The sequence below is a fragment of the Gallinula chloropus genome, assembly GCF_964237585.1.
Source record: "Gallinula chloropus genome assembly, chromosome: 23".
In the NCBI taxonomy this organism is placed as follows: domain Eukaryota; kingdom Metazoa; phylum Chordata; class Aves; order Gruiformes; family Rallidae; genus Gallinula; species Gallinula chloropus.
The window spans coordinates 4,854,199-4,881,386 of NC_140108.1; the positions used below are offsets into that span (position 1 = coordinate 4,854,199).

The following is a 27,188-nucleotide window of genomic DNA, read 5'->3' on the forward strand; positions in this document are numbered from 1 at the left end:
TACTGTTTCTGGGTCCTGTTTAGCAGCTTCCCTTTTCATATGAGCCCGTGTTAAATCAATAAATCTATTACAGCAGGAAAGGGGATTTTATTTTCAATGCTGACTCTCATAATCTCATAAATCTGTATCCAGAGGTGAGCAGACACACCAAGTAATTGTAAAGTTATTGAAATTTGAGGCATTAGATTATTTCTGAGCAAATTGGTCCATAAATCTGGATGTTGTAGGAAGATCAGAGTCTAGCAAGTGGATTTTTGGGTTCCAAATGAGGGCTTTCAAAAGCCTCAGGTAATAAAACAATTTTGGGATTTTGTAAGTGTCCTGGAAAGTCTGGAGACATGTCTTGTGCCACCTTCCCAGGTGCAGTTTGGCAAGTGCAAACACTGCTGCCTGTTGGGGTTGGTATCGGAGCTGGCATGATGGGGCTGTGATCCCAGGTGCCCGCTGTCCCCAGGGGAAGCGTAATCTGTCCCTTCCCTTCTCTGGTTGGTACGGAAATAACAGAGTTTGTTTATTCCTGTGGACTTTGTGCTCCCCTGTTGCGGGAATGTGATGTTTCCATGGAAACCCACTGAGATGCCTTAGACTGTGTGGCATCCAGAGATAGGTGTTGCAGGGGGAAGCTGAGCTCTCCTGGGGAGAGACGTACTAGTTATGATAACCGTCAGCCCTTAAGTGATGAATTTTCCTTGTGTTTATCCATCAGCAGTTAAACAGCATGAGCCTTGAGAAATAGGAATCACCTCCAATGAATTTCTGACAGGGAAAGCAAGACAGTCGGCATGCACATAATAAAACCTCTTGAAAAAGAGTTGCTCCTGTGCTGCATTTCTTTCTTCTAGGACTCTCAAACTATCCCATAATCTTAGCGGATGCAGGTACTATTTAAGTTTTAGCATCATGGGCTTCTGATTCCTATTTAGCTGCTTTCCTTTCTGCAGAGTTCAGAAGAAAAAGAAGAAAGAAAGAAATAGGGAGTATGTAATGAAGTTGTAGGTGGTTTGGGCTCCTTAGACTGAAACTTGATGAAGTCAGTAGAAATTCCAGGTGATGTAAGTGAGCTTTGGAGTGGATTGTTACCCACAATGAATCGTGAAATGAGCTGTTCTCATGTCTGCGTGATATCAGTCATTTCAGTTGGTTGTATAATCAGGGAATTTCCAGGGAGCAGTTGGAAGCCAGTCAGTTGGAAGTGTGATGTCAAAAGTGTGTACACGTCTGCTCTAAAATACAATGTTTTGACCCAGCTTAAGGTCCATGAGTGGCAGGGATCTTAATGCTTAGGGAAAATGTAGTAACAGGTTGTATAGAGGAAAGAACATTACAAGCAAAGCATAGCAATGTCCATGGGACACATAAAAAGCTCTTCTTATCAGAGGCTGCAGCTGGACCCAACTTTCTTAACACTGTCAGCAAATTAAACAGAGGAGCAATTTGGGATGAGGATGAGACAGACAAATTATTTCCCAGGCAGCTGTACTGATCCCTGCACCAGGTGCAGAGCTTTTATTTTACATGTTATTTTTGCAGTAAATGCGTGAATGATGTGCCTGAATGGAGCCTGGTGTCTTTGCATTTTGAAGGGGACTTCTTTTGCCATGTGAAATATTGTCAGCTTCTTTTGTGCAGTGCTTTTGGGAACTGGTGAACCAAAAGTCTCCTTTTATCTTTGGTCACAGCATGGTGTGGTGGGGTGATACACAAGGTGACTTATGCTGCCAGCAAGTGTTAGAGTGACAAGGCAATTTGTCTCCTTGCTTCCTGGTTTCCAACTGTCTGTTGTTTTACTTGGGTTTATTTCCTTTTGCTTTCTCCTCTTTGAACTTGCAGGTAAAAATGGCTGCAGAAGAGAAGTGGAAAGGTGGGACTTCGAAACTGCATAGCGGGTCTGAACAGGCAGCTGCAAAGGAACCGTGTGTGCTCCTGGGCCAGCAGCTGGGTGAACCAGGAAGATTTGCTTATGCAGCACTTTGTGGGATATCCCTAGCATACCTGTTCCCTGAAGAAGAACAAAGGTATGACATGGGGAGCAAGGGCTGAGTAAAGAAGGTGGCTCTTGGGCAGCAGCTTGAGTGGACCTGGTATCGGACTCTGTGCGGGGTCTTCTCAAGTTAGGGAAGATCCTTTTGACATTAGGAGTTTTCTTAATTGTCTCACCTCACTGTCTTACACCTTGAACACCTTTATACTTCAGTGTAAATTGCATCCCCTAAACTGCAGACTTCAGAGCATGTACCAAAGAAAGGTCTAGCACATCCAGATTGCTTCTTGTTTGTTGCAACTTGATTTGTGCTGACTTCTTATGGTGCTTTGATTTGTGTGTGATCAGCTTTTGAAAGCGGGGACCACTTGCAAAAATACTCAGTTACAGGTATAAACTGCTACTGTTGCCTTACAGCTCCTTCAGGACGGAATTCATTGAGGGCTTTGTGAAATGGCTGGACCTGCCTGACACTGTCTTACCTGCCATGACAGCATTTGCTAGTGGCTTAGGAGGTGAGGGCACAGAAACTTTTGCCCAGATTTTGCTGAAGGATCCCATCTTGAAAGAAAATCCATCTGCCATTACCCAAGTAAGTTCGTGTGGTCCCCTCACCCTTGTTTGCTTTTGCAAAAGAGCTTTGCCATACATTTCTGTTTGCAACTGAAGTTGTGTTTGTACAGTCAGGGAAGTAAAATCAGTATTTGTTATGCATCTATTTCTGAGTGGCTGTGTGGGTGACTGGCAGTCTCTCTATCCATTAAGAGCTCATGGAAGTGATGAGCACGAGGCATGTGCTGTCTGTTGAATTAATGTTTCGAGTCTTTGATACCTTCACTCTGCAGAACAGAGAACTGCCAAACTTTTTCCTTTGGCATTATTACTGCAGTGGCCTTGATGCATATGTGTGCTCTGCAGATTGTGTTGAAACACTGAACCCGACAGACCTGATTTTCACTTGTTTCAAATACAAATACCTGTAATACAAAACACCTCTACAAACATGTTCCGAATAACACAGTTTCCAAAGTCATTTTTCCAACCTCAGCTTTGGCTGGAAGGAAATCAGTTCTTGTGATTTTACTTTCTTTCTCTGAGAAAGTACTGGTGAGACAGGACTTCTCTGCAGTGTCCTGACGTGAAAGCTGACGTAAAGATAAAAGCGGTGCAGCGTTTGGATGACGTTTGCTTTTGCTACAGAGTCTGAGCTGGGGAAGATATGTCCTCGCCCAGTGTCAGGTTCTGCTGTGCAGGGCGAAGAGCAGGGTAGGCTGCTACTGGTGCCAGGCAGAACGTGGCCACTGTCCCCTCGCACCCTTGGCTGTACACTGCACACAAGGAAACAGCGAGGCATCCTGCGTGCAGACAGCTCTCTGATACTGAGTAAGGGTTATTACACACTCACCTTTAGCAATGGCCCCAGGAGAGCACCAGATGCAAAAACAAGGCTGCGTAAGTCATGATATGATAGGAGTGAACTTTCTTGTTCATCATGACCAGCTCCCATTATCTCAGCCATCTTTCATGTCTTCTAGTCTGTCCATAAAAGACCTCAGAGGATCTGCTCCAAACATCTGAAGTCCTGTAACAGTATAAGTACAGTGACAGAGAATCTTAATTAGTAAGTTAGGATAGGATGGGTTAAAGCTAAAGGAAGGAAGGTTTAGATGAGATGTTAGGGGGAAGTTCTTTACAGAGAGAGTGGTGAGGGGCTGGAACAGGCTGCCCAGAGAGGTGGTGGATGCCCTGTCCCTGGCGGTGTCCAAAGCCAGGTTGGATGGGGCCCTGGGCAACCTTGTCTAGATCCTGTCCTGGAGGTTGGTGGCCCTGCTTGTGGCAGGGGGTTGGAGCTCTGTGATCTTTGGGGTCCCTTCCATCCCAGACCATTCTACAGTTCTATGATTCTATGACAGAACCTTACTCATCTTCTGCAGTACGAACTGTTTACTCAAAATCAGTAAGTCTGTACCCAGTTCTTTATGCATCTAGGTGGCTTGGTGTTTTCCAGGTTGTTTCCCTCATTCCCTCTGCTTCAAGATAGAGCAGTCTCTTCTCTAGATTCAGGGAAGTTTTCTTGCATTGCTGCTGAGTGTATTATGGGTGAAATTGTGGTGAAGTTTAGCTTATGTTTGCTTCGAGCTTATGCTGCATAAGGGCTCCCTGTGCGGTTACAAAAGTGGCTGTGGCTCAGTGGGATCATGCGGTATTTTGCTGTGAGCCAGAGAACTGAGGCACTTATCACCCGGATTTGGGTGGAATACAGAAGCTGTAGATAACAATTTGAGTAGTTGAAAGCAAAGATCAAGACTAGCTATCAGTCTAATGCCACAACATAGGTACCTTATGCAATCACTTACGTGGGTAAGGTGATTGATTTTGTCGAGGGAAAGATAGAATTAAAGCCTTTTTTAGACCAAGGCAGCAGAGGCTTGCAAGATGTCTTTGGCAAAGCATACTGGCATGTGGGAAACTTCAGTGCATGGAGCTGAGAGCAGATTTTTTCCTCCTTTCCTGAAAAACAAGCAGCTACCAGACAAAGCTTTGTGACCTCTTGATGTGTTGCTTTATGGTGCTCTTGCTTCTTTGTGTTCAGCTGCTACTGATGCAACACTTACTGTTTATTTGACACTTTAATTGCTCAGTGGCAGGGTCCTGTCAGCGCTAGCACCTGCATTTTTTAATGCCCTCCATCTCAGCAGTGTTGCAGAGATGATCTATGAGATCAGGAGATGAGAGGTGAGTTTACCATTGATTCAATGAAAATTTGAGGCTTATAGATTTTTATCTTTGCATTTGTTGGAGGTGACTAATGCAGGCAGATGTTGGTTAACTGAATCCTTTATGGACAGTAGTCAGAACAGAGAGGCAGTGAGTAGCAGTGCAAGAGAAGAGGTGTCCACTTTTGTTTCTTGATGATAGATGAGAAAATGTTGGAACTTCTTATTAGGAATCAGGTTTTTGCTCTGAAGATACTTTCAGTGCTCACTTTTGGATTGGATGCTCTCAGTTGTTGAGGAAATGGGTTTTGAACTTGCATCAATTCATAAAAAACTGGCAAAGACTCTGAATAAAAATTTCTTCCCTTTCTTTGTAAGGTTTCTCAAGCATGTGGGTGGTAGTAATGTGCATAGAGTTCACAGGGAGATTCAGAACATCAATTTCAAAGATTGAAATATAGTAACTGCTGCTTAGAGGAGGAAAACAAACTACTTGTGAACTAATCTAATCAATGCTGATTGGATTCCAGGTGAGTGCACAGCAGTACGTGCAAAGCCTAAACCAATTAGAAATACTTAGGAATGATAATTGGCACAGATGCAATAAAAACAGTAGGTCCATTTTATCAACTGATTACCTGTATCCATCCCTCACCTTTTGAAATACACGTATATAAATGCTTAAGACAGACTTTTAAAAGAGATCATTTGATATTAGGTGCCACCGATGATACAGATCGGTGCAGCATCATATGGCATAACACACTGGACCGGAGTCAAGACCCACAGCTCCCTTTGCAACATTTAGGGAGAATTTATTGCCTGCAAATGGGCTCTGCACAAAAATTAGGACAAGGCCACAAGCTTCACCTTGTTCTAGACTTCAGGCTCTTTGCCTGGTCAACTTTCTGTTTGGGACTCCCAGCCCTAGACCTTCTGCTGGGCATTGACACCTCTGTGCCAACTCTTCCTTGGACAACTGCAGCCAGGGAGGAGGAGATGATCCCCAAGAATCTAATATTTGGGAAGTTATAGTATTCAGCCTCTGGGAAATAAGAGTTACATTCCTCCCTCTGCCTATGGGGATTAATGTCTCCAATTCCCGTGTCCCATCAGCACTGAAGAACAGCCTGCAGTGTGTGTGCATGCACAGAATGCTAATCACCACCAGACCTAAAAAGCCTTTTTTTTCTGCAGCGTGGTGATGGAGGGAACAGAGGAGACCTGATACAGTAACTGATTAAATTTAAATGGGTTATTTACACACTGGAAACAGCAAACCAGAGCCTTCCTTTTTTTGGATGAGTACCCTTGCCTTTGGGATGCCAGATGTTAAGATTCTATTCAGAATCTAAGCACCTACTTTTGCCTGGTTGATATCTACTGTTTGCCCCTCCTCTAGTAGGAGTTGGTTCAGGAGGGCTTGTTCTCTGTTCTACCCTGCTCATGCAGCCAGGAAAAGATTAGAGACATTTTTACAATACAGATTTGGCTTAGGAGCTTTCAGGACTAATAATCATAAACTCTTTGGCAGCATCCTACATCTTGGCCGCATTTTTTGTGTTTCTAAAGGACAGTAAAATTTAGCTGTGCTTTATTTGTGTGTAGGAAAGGGAAGTAGCTAGACTGAGCTTGTGTTTAGTGCTGTAGTTACATGAAGAGTTTAAAGTTTATCCAGTGCCATGAGGAGAACACTAAAAACACTGGCCTCTCATTTCATAGTTTTGTCCATAGAAACCATCTATTGGATTGATCTGTTTTTCCAAATTTTTTAATAATGAAGAGCCAACACAGAAGTCGAGTTCCTCAAGCTTGACAGCCATAAATTCAAGTTTTCTACTTTTTGAGTGCTTAATCCAAAAGGACTTCATGCCAGTTCAGCCTTATCGCCTAGAGCTATGAGTTCCCAGAATGCCCAAGAAAATTGAGGCCACTGGTCCATTTGAGTAGCATTCAAACATGTTACTCATGCTGAAATGATGAGTAGAAGTCACTAGAGGGGTGGGAGGATTAGAACCCTGTTTCTGTGTGTAATCATGGTGCTTTTGATTGCAGCAGGATGGCTAATGACAAAGAAAATGGGATGCTTCAGCATAAGTCAAGCCTTGTCTACTCCTGTCCAGGCATGTGTACCTGTGTTTGGAGAATTTTGTAGTGGGAGCATGTGGCTTTGCTCTGTGCTGCTGTGCTGAACTGCAGCTTGCTGACTTCTTGTGTTTGCAAACTGATCTGCTGCAGTAAATCAATCATAGCCCGATGGGTTTTCACACCTCTGTTTTGATACCCCCAGGCATGCATCATCAGTTTTAACTTGGATATTCTTTGTTTTTTCTTTACTTTTTAGAACCTTCTGTCCTTCTCTCTTAGAGATGGTAAGTTTACCTAGCATTTGTTCTTTTTAAGAATAACATAGATGAGTTTACATTTGATACTTCAAAATGCTTAAAAAGGTCAAGGTACTGTACTGGTTTATCTCAGCCTGCTTTATAGCAGAAGCAGCACACTCTTTCCATGTGTCCACTACAGGAAAAGCAACTATTGTATTTGCAATGGTTAATAATACCTGTTAAAAATGGAACTGTTCACCTCCTTACCTTCACGAGTGTGCATTGGCATCTGCATGCCAATGACAGTAGAAAAGTTCTGGAGTTAAATACCTAGAGTGGGGTGTTCTTTTTCCAGGGGTGCAGGTGACTTTTGCCTTTACAAGGGCAATAAAGCTGTCTTGAAGATCTCAGCCTAGCAAACTTTCAGCATACTGCTTGTTGCCTGAAAAGAAAAAAATAAATATTCAGGGAATAAATTCAAGAGTGTCCTGTAAAGTCTATTATAAATAAGTGGGGTTTTACTCCTATGTTATATTATGCATAAAACAATTTCCTGGTTTACAATCCATAACATGGATTAGTCTGATAAAATTAGTGCAATAAAGACTGCCTACTGAACCAAATGTTCATTTCCCAAAGAAGCCTGGTTTATGTCACTACATGCATTTTTTAGATCTCTGTTTTAACATGTTCTCACAGGAAAGAACTCACTGCTTGCTGATTAGCCCATTTCACTGCAGAACAAAGTAGCATTTTTGTTCTTGCTTTATTTTTAATGGAAAATTGACAAGTCACTTATTGCAAAACTGCTTATTTTGCTAAGCTGGAATGTAAAAGAAATATATTTTCAAGCCTCACTGACTTTCTGCCAAGCTGGCTAAGTTAAAAGCTAAGTTGTGGGTTAGCAGACAGGAAGTAAGGAGGCTACTCTCAGTAACACACCTGCTTGGGCTTGCAAGACATGGCACACATTGGGGTTGAAGATAAATACTGTTCTTACTTCCCAACTGAGCACAAATCTTAAAGTGGTGTCATTAAAGCCTATGGAAGTAGTTTGGTATCTTGGTAATGATGGTAATAAATAAAATTAATAGATTTCCAGATGCCATATTTGATCTACGTGCAGTGGGTATCAAAACTTATTTTGAATAATTGGGTCTTGCTGGTCCCTTTGCTCACCCCTAGAAAAGCAATTGCATTTTTCATCCCAGAGTGCACCAGGAACCCTTTACAAAAGCTACCATCAGGAAGCAGCAGGTGTTACTGAAAGAACTGCATTAAAAAAGCAAGAGTTGGCACAGATAATTTAAAATCTATTTCATTTTAAATGTCTTTTGTTTAAGAACACCTGCTTAGAAGTCCAGGAGTAATCATTACTCCTATCACATGTTATCTGAGTGCACTGTCTGCTCCTGCATCTCCTGCAGCGAAGTGTGAATGCCAACAATTGTCAGTGATGCTGTGAGGTGACAGTGTGCAGCTTTAAACTCCATAGTCCCTCTTGATGCCAACAAGATGAATTGAATATGAAGGCTTTGTGTGGAGGTGCATTTTTACAAGATACACTATCTTGCACTGGTGTGTAGCTGAGATGTACTGTGTCATGTTACCTATGTACACACATACATATATATTTGATGGTTCCAATTACATCTGGTTCTGCTGCAGGCTTTCTCTGTTGAGAAGAAAGATTCAGCCTATACAGATCCAAAAAGTCTCTATCACAGAGGATGGAGACTGAAGGATTTGAGTTCCTTTTTCTGTGACAGAGACAAGTACCTGGTGTAGTGAGTCTGTTCACAGGATGAGGTTTGCAGGGAAGAATGTTCCATTTATTGCTCTAATCTCCAGTTGTGTTCAGATGGGGCTGGGGGATGGAGCTGTGCTTGTATGCGACATGGCTCTCTAGGACAGCTGAATGCACCACTCACTACTTAATCTGGTGCAATGCAGACTGACTGATGCCCTGGGCTTCCCTCTGTTGAAGGGTACTACGATGCTCGAGCCAGGGTCTTGATCTGCCACGTCACCTGGCTGCTGAGAATCCCCTTGGAGGAGCTGGAAGTCCTGGAGGAATCTCTACTGGAGACCCTGAAGGAACAAAAGGAGGAAGAGTCAGAGTAAGAACATTTGGGTTGACTATGGGATGGAAAAACACTGCCAGTGCCTGAAACCTCAGCAGTAATTACTTGTGCCTAAGTCCAGTCTCTGATCATTCTCCCTATGGCCCTTAGCATAACCATTTATGGCTTGATTAGGGTTGCTGAGCCCTCACATCACTTCAGCTGCGCACAGAAGCAGGAAAGCTCAGCGTTCTTAAAATTAGAGCTGAGACCCAACCTTGCAAGCTGGTAAAGGCTACTCAGCACTGAAGTCCCTCATCTCTTTGTTCCTTATGCTTAAATACATCAGAAAGAGCTTGTGGCTCTTAGCTCTTGGCCCAGAATTCTTCAGGGAGTGCTGTCTCTTGCAGAATGAAGTTCCTATAGATTTCAGGATTAGTTCCTCAGCTGCTGATTTTCTCTGTAACCTGTTTAAGAGACAGCTGTCTAACTCCCGGTGATGGTAGATTTCTGAGGCCAACTCTCTGCATCGTGAGATACTTGGGGCCCTGACTCCTAATTCTGTGTTTCTAATATAAGATTAATTCTTTTAATCACCAGTTCTGAGATGTGAAACAACAAAAAGTTGGTATCTCTAAGAAACGTGGTTTATTTTTATATTCCACTTACCAGGAAGGGATTGTGCGAAGCTTTGGCAATGTGTAAGGCAGTAAACATGTCCGTGGTGGACTTTCAAGGGACCGTTTTGCTATTTTTATCTGTCAACTCAGCAAACAGGTTATGAGATTAACCTGAGTGCTAATAAGGGCTTTAATCAAAGTCCCTGGCACAGTACAGTTCAGACATTACAGTGGGGTCCAGTATGTGATGGGTATCTTTCGGTTACAGCTTCATTTAAATGAAGCTTAACTTTATAACACACTGTAAAAAGGGAAAGTCAAAATAATCTCAAAGATCATGCACTGCTAAACAGGCATGCAGGAGCAAGGGTTGGTATTGGTGGGGAATGCTTTGTTGTGGCTTGTGGTGACAAACTCAGTCCTGAGCCTTTAGTGCAAGACAACACTGATGCAGAGAGGGGTGTGTTGCCTGCAGAGATGATGCTCCGTTACCTAGTTCTGAATCAGCTGGACTGTGGCTCCTGAAATAGGCTTTAGCACAACCCAAAAAGATAGAGCAGCATGTCTGATAATGGCAAGTGTGACCAGAGAATTACACAGCCTACGTGAGAGCCTGCCTTTCAAGTGCTGCAGCTAGCACAGTGGATTTCTGCATGTATCTGGTGTGGTGAAAGCCACTGATTTCAGTCTTGTTCTTTGCCCAAGTTGCAGCTGTGGATAAAGTGAAATAAATAACCTATTAGATACAAGGGAAAAGAAAAATCTTTGCAGTAGGAGTAGCTTGAGACTGCAGTGTGAACACATCTGTTTCTGCAGTGCTAAAACAAGGCTGAGATTTGTGGGGAATCGATGACCCTTTGTCTGGTTTAAAGTTAGGAGTCAATGGGGAAAGGAAGCGGAGTATAAACCTGTCACCACTTCGAGCTCACAGACTTCTGGGGCAGGGAACACATGAACATCTGCTTAGGATGCTTCCAGCTTTGACCATCCGCTGCAAGAGGTTTTGGAATGGCAACAAACAAACAGGGTTCTGGCAACTTCTGCATAGGTGGTTTTTGCTGATATTTGTTAAGAGAATGTTTTGCTCCTGCCTCTGCTGCTTTTGGTATGCTGGCCTGTGACCCAGAATATCTAAGGTTAAATGTACAGCATGGTCATCCATAGAACAATGCTCCAAATGCTTCACACCATTTTACTAGCACCAAACATATCCTGACTTGCGGGTATGAACCTCTCTTTTGTACACAGTTCTGCAAGAAATCAGAAACCATGATGCCAGTAGCTCACTAATGTGTACTCCTGCCACTTGTCATCACTGGAAAATGACCTGTCATCCCACCTATAAAATCCCTCTGAACATAATTTGTGGTTCAGGCAAGAAGCCGTGTACCCAGAAGTGCAGAAGAGGCAGTTAATTACCAGAGTGGATAAAAAGCAGTCTGGTAATCAAGTGATAATTGTAATGCAGAAGCTATTAGGAAAGAGACTGTCAAAAAGCAGTTGCTAGCAGCTATGGAAGGAAAGCAATGACAGGTAAAGGTTCTCATGGCAGTTTTTTTACTTATTGCCTGAAGATGCAGGCTTTAGGTGCGAACTACCTTTCTACCCACATAACTCAAATGGCTCATTATTGCAGCTAAAGCCAGGTTAGCCATTATTTCAGCTCTCTGGTGGCATTATTTTCAGCTCGAGACAACTGCACATTGTCTATAAAAGCTTATGAACCGCTATGTAAAACAGAAATTGCTGGATATTGCCAACTTAGGTATTAACAGTCAGACTGCAGCACTTATTTAAAGAATCCCAGGAGCAATTTTTTTCTGAAATCAGGCGTTCAGCCTGGTGGTGGTGTGCACAAACTAGAGCCTATCCAAATACCACTTTGACCATGGGGCTGTGGAAAGTGAATGTGGTTATACAGAAATTGCTGAAGAGGTAACCTTTGCAGGCTGTGCTGTGGTTCTCTGCAGACAGCTATGTTTGCTGCTCCAGGAGGTAATACACAATGTTTTTCAGGAGTTCTCTGTGGAGAAAAAGTCTCTGTGCCATGCAAGTCAGTGGGAGTTCTGCCGTTGACTTGGGCGACACAGGGATTTCACCCACTGAGCTTCATTCTTCTCCCGCTGTGTTTTACAAAGCTGCATATTGTTTGGGACTCATCTAAAATTGTCTTTATCAAAACTACAGTGCGCTTTGGGGGTTCCTGGAAGGATTAGGCAATTATATGGATAATGAAAATCCACAATTAGGCTAGGATTAAGAGGGAAAATGTCCAAGTTTGGAAGCAAGATAAATTCTCATGTTTCAAGGCCTAGATTAACTGCTGCGTAAGCAGGCTAGAAGGAACCTTCCTGTAAACAATTTATTTCAGTATCCTCTGTTTCTCGCACTTTCCTCTGAAGTGGGAAGTGTTTCTTGTAAGAGAGAAACCAAAGACAGTGGAAAGCAGCCAACAGAGTGTCTAATAAGTGAGATTTGTTCCTTTTAGGTTTATTTACCTGTTTCCAATAAGCTCGTTAAAATGTAGCGTAAGTGCATACAGACAAATGAAGTAATGACTGTGTTAATACCTAGTATATTATTGTATTGTGATGTGCAATTAGAAAGCAGCTCGATATAAACACTGCTGTTGGAAAACAGGTGAATTCCATCTCTCTCTGTCAGCACAAATTACCCCTTTTCCCTTTGTTTCAAAGAGTTTCCCCTGTTTTGGCTTAGTTTTCTTGTGGGTTTATATAAAGACACGTAGGAGTGTATAGTCCTTGAAATGCTTTTGACTTCTTGTTTCTTTTCTTGTTTTTTACAAGCTTCAGCCCTATTAGGAAGGGTTTTCCAAGTAAGTAACACCTGTTGGCTTTTGTCAGCAATTAAATCATTTCAATTTAAATCTGTGGGTTCATGTCTATGCTCATAAATCCAAGTGTTTTGTCCACACCTGCATGTTACTTGTCACTGTTCCCAATAGGGAAATTACACTGAGGAGAATAAAAGCAGATCCTAATGCAATGCTGCTATCCGTCAGGATTTTCTATGAGCTTTTGTGCTTCTCTTCCCCCTGCAGAACTGCAGAAATATCAAGAAAAAAGAAGGAAAGAAGAAAAAAGCTGAAGAGATACCTGCTGATCGGGTTGGCCACCGTTGGGGGTGGAACAGTGATCGGTGAGGCATTTTGGAGACTTGCTCCTGAACTGCATGCACAGCACTAGGGGCAGAGAGAAGGGGGTCTGCATTATGCACTCAGCAGCAGAAGCCATCATATTTTCAACCCAAGCTCTAATTTTAAAGGATTCACTGCTCTTCTTTGCCAGGCTGAATATAATATGTCACTTCAGATACCAGATAACCACCCCATACAACAAATATAAAACCCCACAACAAAAGGAACCCCAAATCCAAGAGAAGTATTTTCAGCCATGCAAAAATGAAACTGAAAGCATTGGCTGGATAAGTTTTTCCAGTGTAGTTTCATGGCTGGGTGAAGTATTAACTGAGGTCATCACCCTTAAAAAAATGCTTTCTCTTCTTTTTCTCTTGTGCTATAAGAGGATCTTCACCTCTAAACTCAAAATAGTATCAGACTAGATCAATATTCCCTAGCAAATAGGGCATAGCTCACCCCAAGCCACTAAACATTCTTGCTCTGACTTTTAAATTAGTCTGCATTTTTGCTGAAGTCAGAGAATCTGTGCAAAGATTCAGGGCCTGGGGAGGGGCTCAGAAAGCCCCTTTACTGCTGATACAAAAAAGAACATCCTTTGTACTCTTTCAATTAGCAGTCATACAGCACAGGGGAATGGCTGCCTAGCTTTTGTAACGGACAGTTTGGTGATGTTACTTATTGCATTTTCAGGCTTGACGGGGGGTCTTGCTGCTCCCCTGGTTGCTGCTGGAGCTGCTACTGTCATTGGAAGTGCTGGAGCAGCTGCTTTAGGATCGACTGCTGGAATTGCTGTCATGGCATCCCTTTTTGGAGCAGCTGGAGCTGGCCTTACTGGTAAGAGAGTGACCACACATTTCTCAGCTGCTGAGGCACAGTTTCATGTCTGCAAACACAGAGCTAGTGACCTAACTGAGCTACACAGAGCAAGGGGGAAGCTGTTTGAGGTGTAATCTTGCAACCATTAAGCGTTTCAGTGTTGATTAAGGTACTATGTAGGCCCTGATGACCAAGTAGGAAAAGGTTATTTGGTATGTGACTAATAAAGGAAGTGGAAGCTCACTGCTTTGGGTTAGAAAGATACCACCATGGGAAGCAGTGTTTGTTGCAGCTGCTGTCTGGTCTGCAGCAAAAAAAAAACCTTCTGCTGGCATTCCCTCGGGTCACACAAGCTCAGAAGGATCGTGTTGGCTTCATACCAAGCTCTAAGTAATACATGGACTTGCAGAGGGGTTGGGAAAGGAAAAAACCCACTATACATATCACACAAGTAATTTCTTATGAACTGAGACTGTTAGAAGAGTCTGTCCTTGCTGTGCAGCTTCTGAGACTTGTGTTTCTGCCTTGCTGCGTGTAGGATACAAGATGAAGAAGCGTGTGGGAGCCATAGAAGAGTTTGAATTCCTCCCACTTACTGAAGGCAAGCAGCTTCATATCACCATAGCGATTACTGGATGGCTGTGTGCTGGCAAATATGGTAAGAACAAGATGACAAAACTGAGAGGAGTGTGGAGAGCCACGACTCTGTTCCACTCTGGGCAGTGTTTTTGCTCTCCTAGCACCGTGTCTTCCCCACGCTTGCACAGCCTGTTCACCAAGAGAAATCAACTCTCAACAGAAGACTTTGTAACCCAATCTGCAGTCCCAATGAAAACAGAGGGAAGAGAGAGGGTAGTAAATTGGTGGTGATAATAGGACTGGTAGTAGTCATAGCAGGATTGTTTCTGTTAATAAATGCTGTCTGGTTTTGCTAGGAAAAGTCTGTTTGGGGTGGACAATTTCCAGCACTAGTACAAAGTGTCTCACCTATCTCTGAGACCTTATGTTTATCCTCCAGCAATTAACAGAAAATAGTATCTTTTTTCTTTCTCAGTATCTGCCAGATAATGAGGTTTATTGGCAAGAAAGTTCTGTCAAGTAAATCCTGTTAACACAGCACTCAGGAGGTGAACTTACAGGCAACAACCTTGAAAGGTCTGTAGTGTTTTATTTTCCACTACAGCTTGTCATATAAAATATGTCAACTGTCTGCTGATGTGTTCAGCAACCTGACTGAACAGCTGCCAATTTATTCAGAGGCATCATAATTAACACTGGATATCATTAATGCAGAAGGGTGTCTCTGTCCTGTTGCTTGTTAGGTTGCAGCTTGCTGTCAGAGTAGGGTTATTTTCACTTTGCAGTACTGCACTTTGGCTTTCCTCATTGTCTGCTTGCCAGGGGTCCAAATCCTTGGGGTTGCAGGGCTCCTAGGCACTCTTGCAAAGAAAGTGTGTCCCTTCAGGAACCTTTTTGTCAATGTTTGCCCTTAAAAGGGAGTTACAAATGACACGGATTCTTCTTCCATAACTAGGAAACTGTTACAATGTTTAAAAAGGCAAAAGCAGAGTTGTCATCTGGCTTCCTCCTCACAGCTGTCCGTGTATTTGCACACTTGTGTGACTCCTCAGAACAGAGGGGCTAAGGATGGGATTTTTATGGCATTTATTACCTTGTGATTCCCAGCTCCCACTAGCTGCCTTTCTGTACAATCACAGGTCGACAATATATTGTGCTGTGCTCTGGCACAGGGCTCTCTTGTGTCGCTTTGGTCAGCAGTTGCCTCAGCCTGCCCTGCATTGTTTGGGGAAGGGTTTTAGTTAATTAAGATGAAAATTCTGCTCTGCCCTTCAGAGTTCATCTCTCATTAATAGCATTGCCAGGCCCCTCTTGGCCACTTAGTATGAGCTACAGTACAAACAGGAGAGAGAATGGCTTAAAAAGTGTTCTTTCAGCCAAAAAATTATGCTTGCATAGTGTAAATTATGCATTATCTCTCAGACATCCAAACACTGCTTTTGATTAGCACCTGGGGGGAAAAAATGAAACTGAAGTGGCTCGCTAAGCTACATGGCAAGGTAAAAATAATTGCAGCCTGGATCTGCAAATGCAGATTCCTTGTTTTCAGACAAATCTATGCAGCTATAGAATCACAGAATCTCCTGAGGTGGAAGGGACCCATAAGGACCATTGAGTCCAACTCTGGGCTCCACACTGGGCTGGCCAAGTCAGAGCATGGAACTGAGGGCATCGACCAGATGCTTGCCATGCCCATCTGACTGAAGTGCTGGGAAGATGCTCAGCAATAGATTTTTTTAAAAGATCTTACGTATTTTCTGTGCGTTTGGTCCTACTGAATTTGGTCTGTGGAGCCATTCAGCACTCCATCTTTCTCAGGACAGGCCCTTTGGTGTAGATGAGAAGATGGGGCTGCAGGACTTAGCTTCATGTGTGGTGATAGGAGGAATGTCCTTAATACCTGATGTAATTTGTGTTAATGTCCATCTGTCTTTGAGGCAATTGAATGGGTCCTGAAGTCTGAGCCTGTTCACACTGCAGACTTCGACAAGGCAGCTAAAGCTGGGGCATTATTTAAAAACCCCAAATTTGTTGTAAAACAGTAGAAATATGGAGTCTAAATCTCACAGTATTTTTAAATATGATTGCTGATTTTCACAGTGTATCAGTATATTCCACTGTCAGCTGTTGTGTTTTTTCTGAACATGAATTCCATCTTTGCAACGTTTCTCAGGGAGCTTCACAGCACCATGGAGCAGCTTGTCGCAGTCGAGTGAGCAGTACTGCCTGGCCTGGGAATCCAAGTACTTGATGGAGCTTGGCAATGCCCTAGATACCCTGCTGAATGGTTTTGTGAACATAATGGCTCAAGAAGCCCTAAAATTCACTGTGTTGTCAGGTAAGAATCTAAATCATCTCAGATCTGCTTGAGAGGCTCCTGTGCAGTTTCACTGTTGGTGCCTGTTTAAAGGAGCAAGGAAGACTTCTGAGAAGGCGTCTCCCTTGGCACCACCCTGCAGAACCTTTTCTGCCACACCTGTAATTGAGATTTGTTCTCCTGGATTGCTGTGCCTCTGTGTCATTGACTTGTTCTTTTAAAATTACAGCTGGAAACACCTTCCTTCATGCGTGGCTGTGTTTACTTCTCTGTTATTACACTGTTCTTTACCGCTTTACGTAAACCTTTCCAACATGCAGGTTATATTCATGTATAGTATCTGTTTGCCTCCATATCAGAACATCAGATTCTTTCTTATCTTTAGTCTACCAAAGCACTTCTCAGATCAGTTCTTGAGAAAGAACAACTGGAAGTGACAAGAGGTCCTGGGTTTAGCTTTTAACTTCAGTGAACCGTCTTGCTTTCGATGTTTCCTAAGAGCAGCCCAGATTTGTGACTGTGGGGTGCTGTTTGTGCATTGCAGGTATTGTGACGGCCTTGACTTGGCCAGCTTCGCTCTTGACTGTTGCCAGTGTCATTGACAACCCCTGGGGAGTGTGCCTCCATCGGTCTGCTGAAGTAGGCAAACACCTAGCACATATCCTGCTCAGTCGACAGCAGGTAATTGCCTAGGAATTATCCAGAAATAATGCCTGGAAGGGATTTGGTCCAGGGAGGTGAAGTTTTCTAGTCATGCTAGTTAAGTATCAAGTGGCATCTTTTTCAGGGAGACAAAAATGAACAATAAACTGAAAAGTTAAAGAATTCTGCATGAAGTTGACCAATATGTATCTGGTTTCCTGGGGAAAAATAGGAATTCCCAAGAGAATCAGAGAATTCCTGTTAAAATTCATTCCATTTAACCTAAAGCTGTTCTGAATGAAGAAGAGATTGAGGTCATAACTGACAGGTGGCTTGACCATGTCACAGAAGAGCCAGGCCAGCTCCCCTTACGGAAATTTCAGAATAAAAAGTAAAGATAGGTGAAAAGGAAAATACAGGGTGTTAAAAATATTCCCTGATAATTAACAGGCACTAGCAAAGCAATGGGTGAGAAGACTCTGCGAGCCATATTTTTCCTTATGGAGAAATGGAATGGGCTGCTACCTGGAAGAAGTGACAGAAGTTAGTAAGCCTCCCTGAGAAGGCTTGTAAAAGATGTTTCTGCTCCCCAAAAACCTGCTGGGCTGTCACTGGTATGGAGGGAGCTGTTTTCTGCTGTCCACGTTAGTCCGGGATCTGTTACAGAGGAGGCTGCGGGAGCTGTGACCCCAGAGCTGCATGTCGTAAAGAACAATGTGTGAACAGCAGAGTAGAAACAAACTTGATTTCTCATAAAAATACAATCCCAGGGAAGGCAATAAAGTTTATTTCATACAAGCCCTTTGTTTTGCTTGGGGGCATTTGTTACTGCCTTTTAAGCAATCCCTATTGTGAAAACACACATTCCGGTGTGCCGCAGCATGTAAAACTCGTTAGCGTGGTGTCGAGGGAGTCCATCACACACCTGCTCCCTGGGTAATACAAAGACAGTTTTTCATTGCTGTAGAGATTAGGCTCTCTTTGATCTTACAGAAAAATCTTATTAGGCTATTCAAAATAAAAGCTTACCCCACATCATTTTTTTATAACAGCCACACAGCGCTGCTGCCATTCAGCCTGAAGTCTAGAAGTGGTAATTTTTTTTGTATTACAGCTTCTTCTTCTGTTTATTGCAGCATTGCTAGGAAAATTCTGTTCCATGAATGAGGCTTTCACTTGGAAATTTCAAAACAACAACAGTGAATGATTTATTTCTGATTGAAACATCTACTTTGTTGTAACTTCTGATCATTAGATTCTTTCAGCTGATTTCCTGAATATCAAAAAACACAAAATACTCAGATATGCAGAACTCTCAATGTTAAACTGTGCATAACTTTGAGGATACAAAATCCCTTTGACATCAGCCAAATTGCTCAAACGTTTAAAAGGTCATGCACAAGCAGAAGTGCTTTGCGTATCGGGGTTTTGGGGGTCCTGCAGCCAGTGTCTCCCTCCCTGGGTCTGCAGTGTTTGATGGCTTTTTCTCCTTTCCTTCTTTCTGAGGGCAAGCGACCTGTCACGCTGATCGGCTTCAGTCTGGGTGCAAGAGTCATTTACTTCTGCCTGCAGGAAATGGCTCAAGAAAAAGGTAAAATTCACCTTCTAAACCTTTTCTCCTTTATTTCCCATACTGCTGACAGAGAAGTTTTTCTTCTGAGGGAAAGAGTTCTTCTGGAACAGAGCTTGGATCTTTTAGAATAGGGCAGAAACCTTAAAAAAGTGGTTTTTAAATGTATCAGGATTTCACAAATTCTACTGTGATTTCCACCAGTTCAGTGGATTAAATCCACTGTCTTCACTGAGGTGCTCCAGTGTGTCAGTTGGGTCTCCAGTCTGTAAACAACTACTTGACATTTTATGACATTTGACTGCTAGATCAGTCTGTGAGCTGCCCACACGCCACTGTGATCTTGGCAGAGGATGCTTTGCCTTTATTGGAAGCTCTCTGTAGCTATTGTATCTGATTCCCTGCGTCCTCCCTTCCATTTAAGTCACTGAAATGCCACTGTCATCTGCTATTTTCATGGTAATTTCTCCCCAAAGTCAAGTATAAAACCATCTGTCAATTTATTACCCATTGTGGTTCTGTTTATTAATAGATTCTATTTTTATTTTAGAAAAAGAATATAAAATCATTATGATCAGTTGATGTAAATTGCATCTTGGAGTTGAGTCAGTAGTGAGTGTGTGCGTGCAGCCTGCCTTCCCCCCTGCATAGCTAATTTCATTCATTAACCCTTTAGCCTCACCAAGAGTCACAAATGAATAAGGAGCTTTAAAAAGGAAAATATTCAATCAAGGTGGGAATAGAGTCAGGTCAGGATGGAGAAGGTCTGTGTGTTTTCTATTGACAACGGTGTACCAGAACTTCACTTCTGGTTTAAGATGGAAGTCCTCAAATACAGGATTTCTGTTCTCAAAATAAATCTAATCCAATCCAGAACGAGCCTAATGGAGTTACACTGAAGCCAGAACCCAGATCCTAATCTGGTCCTGGACCTACTCTTTCTGAGTCCTGAGTGCTAGGGGCTGAGGTATTTTCAGGCTCTTAGTTAACAGTCTGCAGTCTCTCACTGGAATAATGTGGGTCTGTAGCTAAGTAATATGTGAAAGGAAATCATTAGGGGTCTTTAAGTTTGGCTGCCATTCTAAAGAAATCTAAGCATCGTAATTATGTATCATAGCAGCTCCCCACTGTACACTAATTTTTCAGTTCCTTAATTGAATTATTGAAAGCTGAGCTGTTTGTGAGATGAAAAGCAGCATGTTCAGCGCAGATTGCCAAGGCGTTCTTCACATGCACATTCCAGTGCAAGCCACAGAAGGAGTGGAGCTGGGACCTGGGACATCTGAGACTGATTTGGGTTTGGACTTGGATGTCTCACACAAAAGAAATGCACGACCTACTCATGCAGGCCTTTTGTATCCAGATGGCAGTGGCATTTCTGAGGACAAATAACTAATCATGGATTATCCAGTGAAACACCATGGCAGAAACTCAAATTCTGTTAAAATACAATGCTCTTCTGCAAAGCAGTTAAACAACCTTTGGGATACTTCATCACAAATGACTTTGGAAGCCAGAGCTTAGTAGGTTTCCACAAAATGACATTATAGCAGAAGATGCAGTGATGACCCTTCAGAGACAAGTTGCTGCACGGGAGGATCACTGCATGGATTTCTTCATCATGATTTCCATGCATTTTAGTAAATAAGAAGTGTAAACTAATGAAAATCGACAATGGTGAGAACCTGAAACGTGAAGCCAGACTGCACTCAATAGGTGTGAGTCCTCAGGAGCTGGGATTTGCTGTGGTTAGGGGTCAGGAATATCATACCAAACCCTGCCATGAAACACCACATCTGTGCACTGCCCTGAGGGAGCTAATTCCACCCATGTTCTCTTTTTGGTGAGAATTAACACGATGAGATGCTTTCCTCTGCCTAGAGCTGTACCCTAAAGGCACAGCAAAGCCCAGCTCCTAAGGACTCGTTATGGCCCTTGGCCCAGCTTGTATCTTCTGCACCTTTTCTGGAAAAATCATCAATTTTTAAAATATTGCCCATCATTATTTGCTTGCTGTTTGTTTCTTTCATTTTCCTGCTGTGCAGACTTTATTATTCCTCAACATATAAAAGATTTACAAACTGTGAAATACATTTAACTTATCTAGAGCATCAGGCCAGTGATCTCAGGTTTCTGTCCCCCTCTCAACAGTCGAAGAAAATGAGTATTTTTTCAGCCAAGGCTGAACGTTTTTGTTCTGAGCAAGAAATTAGCTGTGCAAAGGGCTGGAGAAACAAAAGCTTCCAATAACTTGCCCAAATGTTCAGGATCCTGATGAATTAGCTGTTTGTTTATTCAGTTGGCTCACACTGTGGCCATGGAATTTAGTACTTTGGTTGGAACGAGCTCCCCGTTCGCAAGGCTCTGGGTTTCTTTTCCATTGCCCATGATTATGGGAACAGGACTTTATTGCTCACAGATTACACTAACAAAATTGAATTGCTCTCTGCTGTTCTCTTGATTGGTGCAAAATTTACTTTGCAATAAGAAATAATACCCTGAGAGCTCTTTTGGATTGTTGTCAGGCGCTGGGATTTACACTGCAGAGAAGGATGCAGGTACTGCAGGCAGCTCCAAGTCTTTCACTGCTATTAGGGAAAGAAAACCCATCAATGTACACTTAAAAAGTCTAGTTGGGCAGCACCTCTCCATCATAACTTGATGTGCTATGCAGTCATTCTCACTTTCTCTTCCCCATAAACTTGAATGTATTATTTTACAAACTGAGAATGGTTTGACTCACATGTTTTTACTAGAATTCCCCAGCTGCAGCTGTCTGATAAGAGGACGATTTATTATGCTTAAAAGTTAACTTTCCTTTTCAGCAAGTCCTGCCCGGGGCATTCAGGTTAAAGTACCCTTCAAGAAAATCAAACTAGTTTGATAGATTATCACTTTGTGTTGGCAAACGCCTTCACTGTTGCTGGTTCCCAGTCAATATTAAGAATTTGGGGGTTTTCTGTTGTGTGTACAGGTCATGTTTTTCATGATCTCAGCTCTAAGGATTAATTGCTGGTAGAGTTTATTGTGCTTAACATATGGCAACACTTGCTCACTATATGGAATGTCAAATATGGTTTCAAAGCATCGTAGTTTATCTCTGTGCAAGCCCAAATTGATACAGCTCTGGAAAGAACTTTCCACAGGTTTGCTGCTTGAACAGCATCTTTCCAGACAGAGGCCAGGCCACTTCTCCCTCTTGCCATCAGCTTCATTCCTTTCCCTGTCTCAGGATCTCCAATTTTCACATTTACTGACTCCACACAGAACTGTGGACATTTAACATTTAGGCAAAGCAATGTTTAAGATCCCAGTGTTTCTGTCTTGAAAAATTCAGCCACAGAAATGATGATTTTTTATGTAGCACACATCTGGACATCCCCTTCCTTCATGTCTAAAGGTGTATTTTCTGATCTGTCTTCTAAACCTGAGCTGTTCTGCTTTCATCTTAATAGACTCTGAAGGGATCATTGAAGATGTGGTCTTACTGGGAGCTCCAGTGGAAGGAGAAGCCAAGTACTGGAAAGCAATCACAAAAGTGGTGTCGGGCAGGATCATAAATGGTTACTGCAGGTCTGTGTGTGCGTGGTTCCTTGCTTCATTATCCTAGTGTCACTTTGGAATGATTTTGTACTCCTTTTAAACATTTTGCAAGTGAATAATTGTTCAGCTGGTGAGTAGGTTGATTCAGCAGCGCCAGAGACAGCAGTGCCAGAGCCTCTTCCCCCCCAGAGGTCTCTCCTCAGATTAACTGGAGATGACAGTCTTCAGGAAGCACTTGAAGGCTGTTCTGTCTCCAGCTCTTGGCTGTTTGCATACTTAGACTGGAAGCCTGAGGTGCTTAAAGCTGGGTCAGTGTGTTTGTGTGCATAATTTGACATATTCTAAGGCTCCTCTAAATCTCAGCTTTATGTAAAGGACTATAAATATGGCCATTAAGTTCACTGACACTTAAAGAATGTGGATTAAAATCTCTAAAAGCTTTGAGATACAGTTCACTAGGGACTGCTTATGGGGAACAAGATGTGAATGTAACAGAAGGGAGAGAGCTCAAGTAAATGGAGGATTTTTTTATATCTAGAGTCAGTTCCTGGTCAAGATAGTCCACAGGAACAAGGTATTTTACTTACAAAGGAGATGTGGCTGGAATAGCTGCAGCAAATTTACTAAGGATGGGAAAGAATAGAAAGGTTACCTGAAACCAAGTATCAGCCATTTAAAAACTGTGCAGGCAACTGCTGTGCAGAGCTGTGAGAGTGGCTGGGAGAGAAGAGGGAGATTCAGAGGTATGAAACAGCTGAAGTGATCTTATAAAAGCTATTAATTACTGGAGCGACAGTGTCAAATCTGGTGACTGTGTATTGGAAGCTAATTGAGACAAGAACACTTGCTTGCCAGCACAATGGGAAGAAGGGAAATTAAAATGAAGGAATGAAGCAGGGAAGACTAAGAGCATGGGAAAATATTTTGAGAAATAACCAGGCAAGAAAATTAGCAAAGAACATGTAGCTGCAAGAAAAGGCAGCTTATAAGCCACGAGCCCTCAGGCCAAGGACAGCTGAAATGCTGTTGGCACTTTCCATACACACAAACATAGGGCATGCATATAGATATATAGATGAGGAAGTGTGTTACTGTGCCTCTAAATCAGTGTGTTAATTTATAAAGAAGAACTAAATGAAATTAAAAAAAAGAACTAAATTTAAAGCATTTGAGATTAAAACAACAAATTATTATTCCCATCTGTTGGTTAGGCTGAAAATTGTTGCTTTTGTCCTTTTTGGGTGACAGGAGGTTTTATGAATGCTGGATGTGCACACCAGCTCCAGTATTTTTTCCTGTGAGAGAAGGAAAAGCAATTGCTGCCTCCTTGAGAGTGCTTCTGTGTTCTTCTGAGAAGCTATAAATGATGGGGATCCCTGCATATACCTGAATCTGCCCTGGCAAATATCAGTCCTCCCTGTGTTACACAAAAATCAGTTTCACTGCAGAAAGCACAGTGTATTCATTTCCCATAGTATATTAAAAAATAAAAAAGATCTTGTTATAGTTTCAAAGCCTGCATGTGCTGCTGGGATAAAATAGTATGTGTGTTTGTACCTCTGTGCCTGCAGTTATTTGGTTAGGCTCTGCTTTGGAGAGCCCAGCTCTTGAAGGTTGAATGTAAAATGATGTAGAAATTGTAGCTTGTTGCTCACAAATAGGACAAAGCAGGTGAGGAGACTGTCAGAAAATACTCTGCTATGCTGGATCTCTGCTTTGCCCTCTGATGCTGAACTGGAGGATTATTCAGTTAGCATGGGGGGCAGCTAGAGGAGGGAACTGAGGTACAGAGAATCTGTATAAGGATATTAGATTTGAGAGAAGGATTATGTAAACATTTTGTGGTAAGACCTCACCTGCTTCTGATTCTTCTGCTCTCTTGCTTATACAAATTGTGGCCTCGTTCTGTCACTTTAGGGGTAACTATTTAGGTCAGATAAATTACATTGAATAGAAATCCTGCAAGATCAGATCTGGGCCCAATTTGTTGAGTTTCAGTCTGGTGTAGCTTGTCTCCTTTGGCTTTAAAGTCTGGAAGGACACGGAGAGTGAAAGCCAGCTGTCAGAGCTGTCCCATCTGATTTCACAGCAGGGTTACAAATTCCTACTGGGAAACCTTCACCAAATTAGTTAGACTTGCTCAGAATCCCATTACTGAGTGGCATGGATGCTTTGCAGAGATTTTGCAGAGCTCCACATAGACTTACAGCTTTCAGCACAGACCATTTTGGAGTGGATGGGAGCAGCCAGAAACAGTGACCTGTGGAGGTGCATTTCACCCCCTGCCATCACACAGTGTAAATGCTGCTTGTGTCTAACTCGATTCTGCTCTAGGGAGTATAGTAGTATTTGGGCACCCCATTTTTCTGCTGTTGCTCAGCACAGGAGAAGAGGAAGGATGTATTGCCTTCTCTCATGGTGCTGTAACCTACCCTGAAACTGTCATGGTGACTTATGACAATACTTTACAGTGGGAACAAACTCCTCCTAGTTTTGTCATTGAAATGATGTATTTATACAGTACCTATAAATCAGGAGCATTCCAAGGAGCTTTGCAGTCGATATTATGTCAGCAACATTGGTGCTGTGGCCCTCATCAAGTTTACAGCTGTCTGCAGGCTGGAGAACTTCCACCTATTAGTACATTAAAAAGATTAAATAAGTGAAAGCATTGCAATCTCTAAGCAAATACAGCAATAAATAGAAGGGTCACATTTTAAAACCTGCTGCGCGTAATGAGACTACACCCATGAAACAGGATTAAATTCAGACTTACACTACCATGTCCCAGGAACCTGCCCTGAATTCAGCAACTGCCCTGATTCCTGCATCAGACAAAGCCACAGCAGGCCCTGGGCCAGGCATCACTGTCCTCCCCAGCCCTACTGCTCTCCTCCTGGTCTGAATAGTCACAAATTGTCTTGGTTTAGCAACAGGATTTACTTACTCTCTTCTTCTGCTCTGCTCCTAGGGGAGACTGGCTCCTGGGGTTTGTATACAGAACCTCTTCTGTCCAGATCAACGTTGCAGGCCTCCAGCCAGTCGACTTGGATGACAGGAGGATGGTAAACATGGACCTTTCCTCTGTAGTAAGTAGTACTTCTCATGTTATCTTTTTTTTTCTGTCTGTCCTTTGCTTGTAACTCTATAAGATGGGATGCAAAGAGAGCACCTCTGTGTACATTATCCCTCTTTCCTTTCTTTGGAATAACTCTCATCTCAGACTTCCCTGTAGATTTTGCTTCCCAGCCAGCACTCAGCATTGAGCAAAATAATGAGAATTTGTCTCTCTTGTCGGATATGTCTGAGTTGTTTTGGCTCCAAAATACCTGATGCTGGAGACAGAATATGCCAGTGTTCTCCAGGAAAGACCCTGCTCCCAGCAGGTAGGTAGGATCAGCAGCTGGGAAACCTGGAGCTCAAATGCAGGACTGCAGAGCAGTCACCCCACAATCTTATCTTGGTGGAGCCTTCAGCACTGTTCAGGTTTGTACAGGGACAAGGTCATAGGCTTTGTACCTTGGTCCCCTGGGCTGCACTGGTGCCGTGCGGGAACCATCTTGTAATTAGAGAAGCTCTGTGATATCAATGGCTGGTCTGCCAGGTCCAGACCTGGGCTGCTGCCTTTTTGGAGTGTCCAGGAAGCAGGAAGAGATTCCCCTGTATGTCTAGTGGACATTTAGTTTCCTCAAAACTATCTGATGTCATTAATGATAAGCCACTATACTTTATGTCTAACAATATTCAACTCCATTACCTTAAGCAAACTAATGATCTCATTGCCTTGTCTTTACTCATGAGTGAGCTCTTCCACAGACAGTCATGCAGAACTTTGTGTTCATAGTCATGGTAATCCTGGACATGCAAGCTTGGGTTTCTATATTTTAATGATTTACCTCATTTTTCACTCTCTGGACTGGAAGATGCTCAGCACACAGCTCAAGATACCTCCATGGGGATCGTTTCTGCCATGATTCTCCCCCCAAACTGGTAGGGAATGTCAGTGTTGCTCCAAGCCAAAGGCACTTCTAAGTGCTTTCAGATTTTTTGGGAGCACCAGCCTGCCGAGCCTATAAATACCCAACTGTTACCAGCCTGTTTCATTCATTATAACTGAGCTATGCACAGCCCTTGCCAGGAAACACAGGCCTTAATGCTGTACAGATAAAATAAGACTTTGGAGAACAAAATATAGGCTTCTCAGAAGGAAGTGGTAGAGTAGAGGCCTTCAAACACGGTCCAGCCCTGTAGCTGTTCTTGTATCTCTGCAGCTGCCTGGGTTGTCCTGGTTAGCATTTCAACATGCTCCCACATCCATTTTTCTCACCATCCCCAGAGTTGCCGTTAGTTGCCTGTGAGCAGTGACATCTGCTGCAGGCATGAAATCAGGCAGAATGGCCAAAGATGTCAAGCCATGTTGGCACTGGGGTGACTCTCCCTGCTAGTGCAGCCTGTGTGACTCCCTTCTCTTTGTCTTCTCTTCAGAAACCCTCTTTCTGTTGCCCTTCTACTTCCTGAACTTCAAACTCCCCCTGAAGTCCTGCAGACTTTACCCTGCCTGGCTGCCAGCAGCCTCTCCATCCCACCCCCAGGCCCAGGAGCAGTATTTACCTTTCAGCTAAATGAATAAGGGCTGCAAAGCTGCTGTCTGCTAATCCTCTGTTGTTGTGCATCTGTATCCATGCTGTGTGATGCCAGCAGACAATCCCAGTGCTGTTCTCATTTCAGAAAGAGCTGACACTTCCACTTGCTTAATCTTACTGCAAAACACTGGGGGGAAAAAGAGCAACCCCCACAGGGGGTAAAAGCCTCTATTAAGTAGGTGTCATTCTCTCAGTCTGTTTTCCAGATTT

At 42.9% G+C, this 27,188-nt stretch overlaps 1 protein-coding gene across 1 annotated transcript in view; it reads left to right on the top strand.

Moving 5' to 3' along the window:
- Window positions 1-1,836: 1,836 nt before the first annotated feature.
- The window catches only part of TMCO4 (transmembrane and coiled-coil domains 4), a gene marked incomplete at its 5' end in the record, with an annotated part of 33,460 nt that continues 8,108 nt past the window's right edge, over window positions 1,837-27,188 (top strand). Inside the window, 12 exons of the mRNA XM_084274559.1 lie at window positions 1,837-2,015; window positions 2,399-2,573; window positions 7,043-7,070; window positions 9,013-9,145; window positions 12,770-12,867; window positions 13,559-13,702; window positions 14,223-14,342; window positions 16,437-16,601; window positions 17,125-17,261; window positions 18,729-18,813; window positions 22,248-22,365; window positions 25,307-25,424. Coding sequence (XP_084130685.1) covers window positions 1,837-2,015; window positions 2,399-2,573; window positions 7,043-7,070; window positions 9,013-9,145; window positions 12,770-12,867; window positions 13,559-13,702; window positions 14,223-14,342; window positions 16,437-16,601; window positions 17,125-17,261; window positions 18,729-18,813; window positions 22,248-22,365; window positions 25,307-25,424 — 1,500 coding nt within the window. The remainder of the gene's footprint in view (window positions 2,016-2,398; window positions 2,574-7,042; window positions 7,071-9,012; window positions 9,146-12,769; window positions 12,868-13,558; window positions 13,703-14,222; window positions 14,343-16,436; window positions 16,602-17,124; window positions 17,262-18,728; window positions 18,814-22,247; window positions 22,366-25,306; window positions 25,425-27,188) is intronic.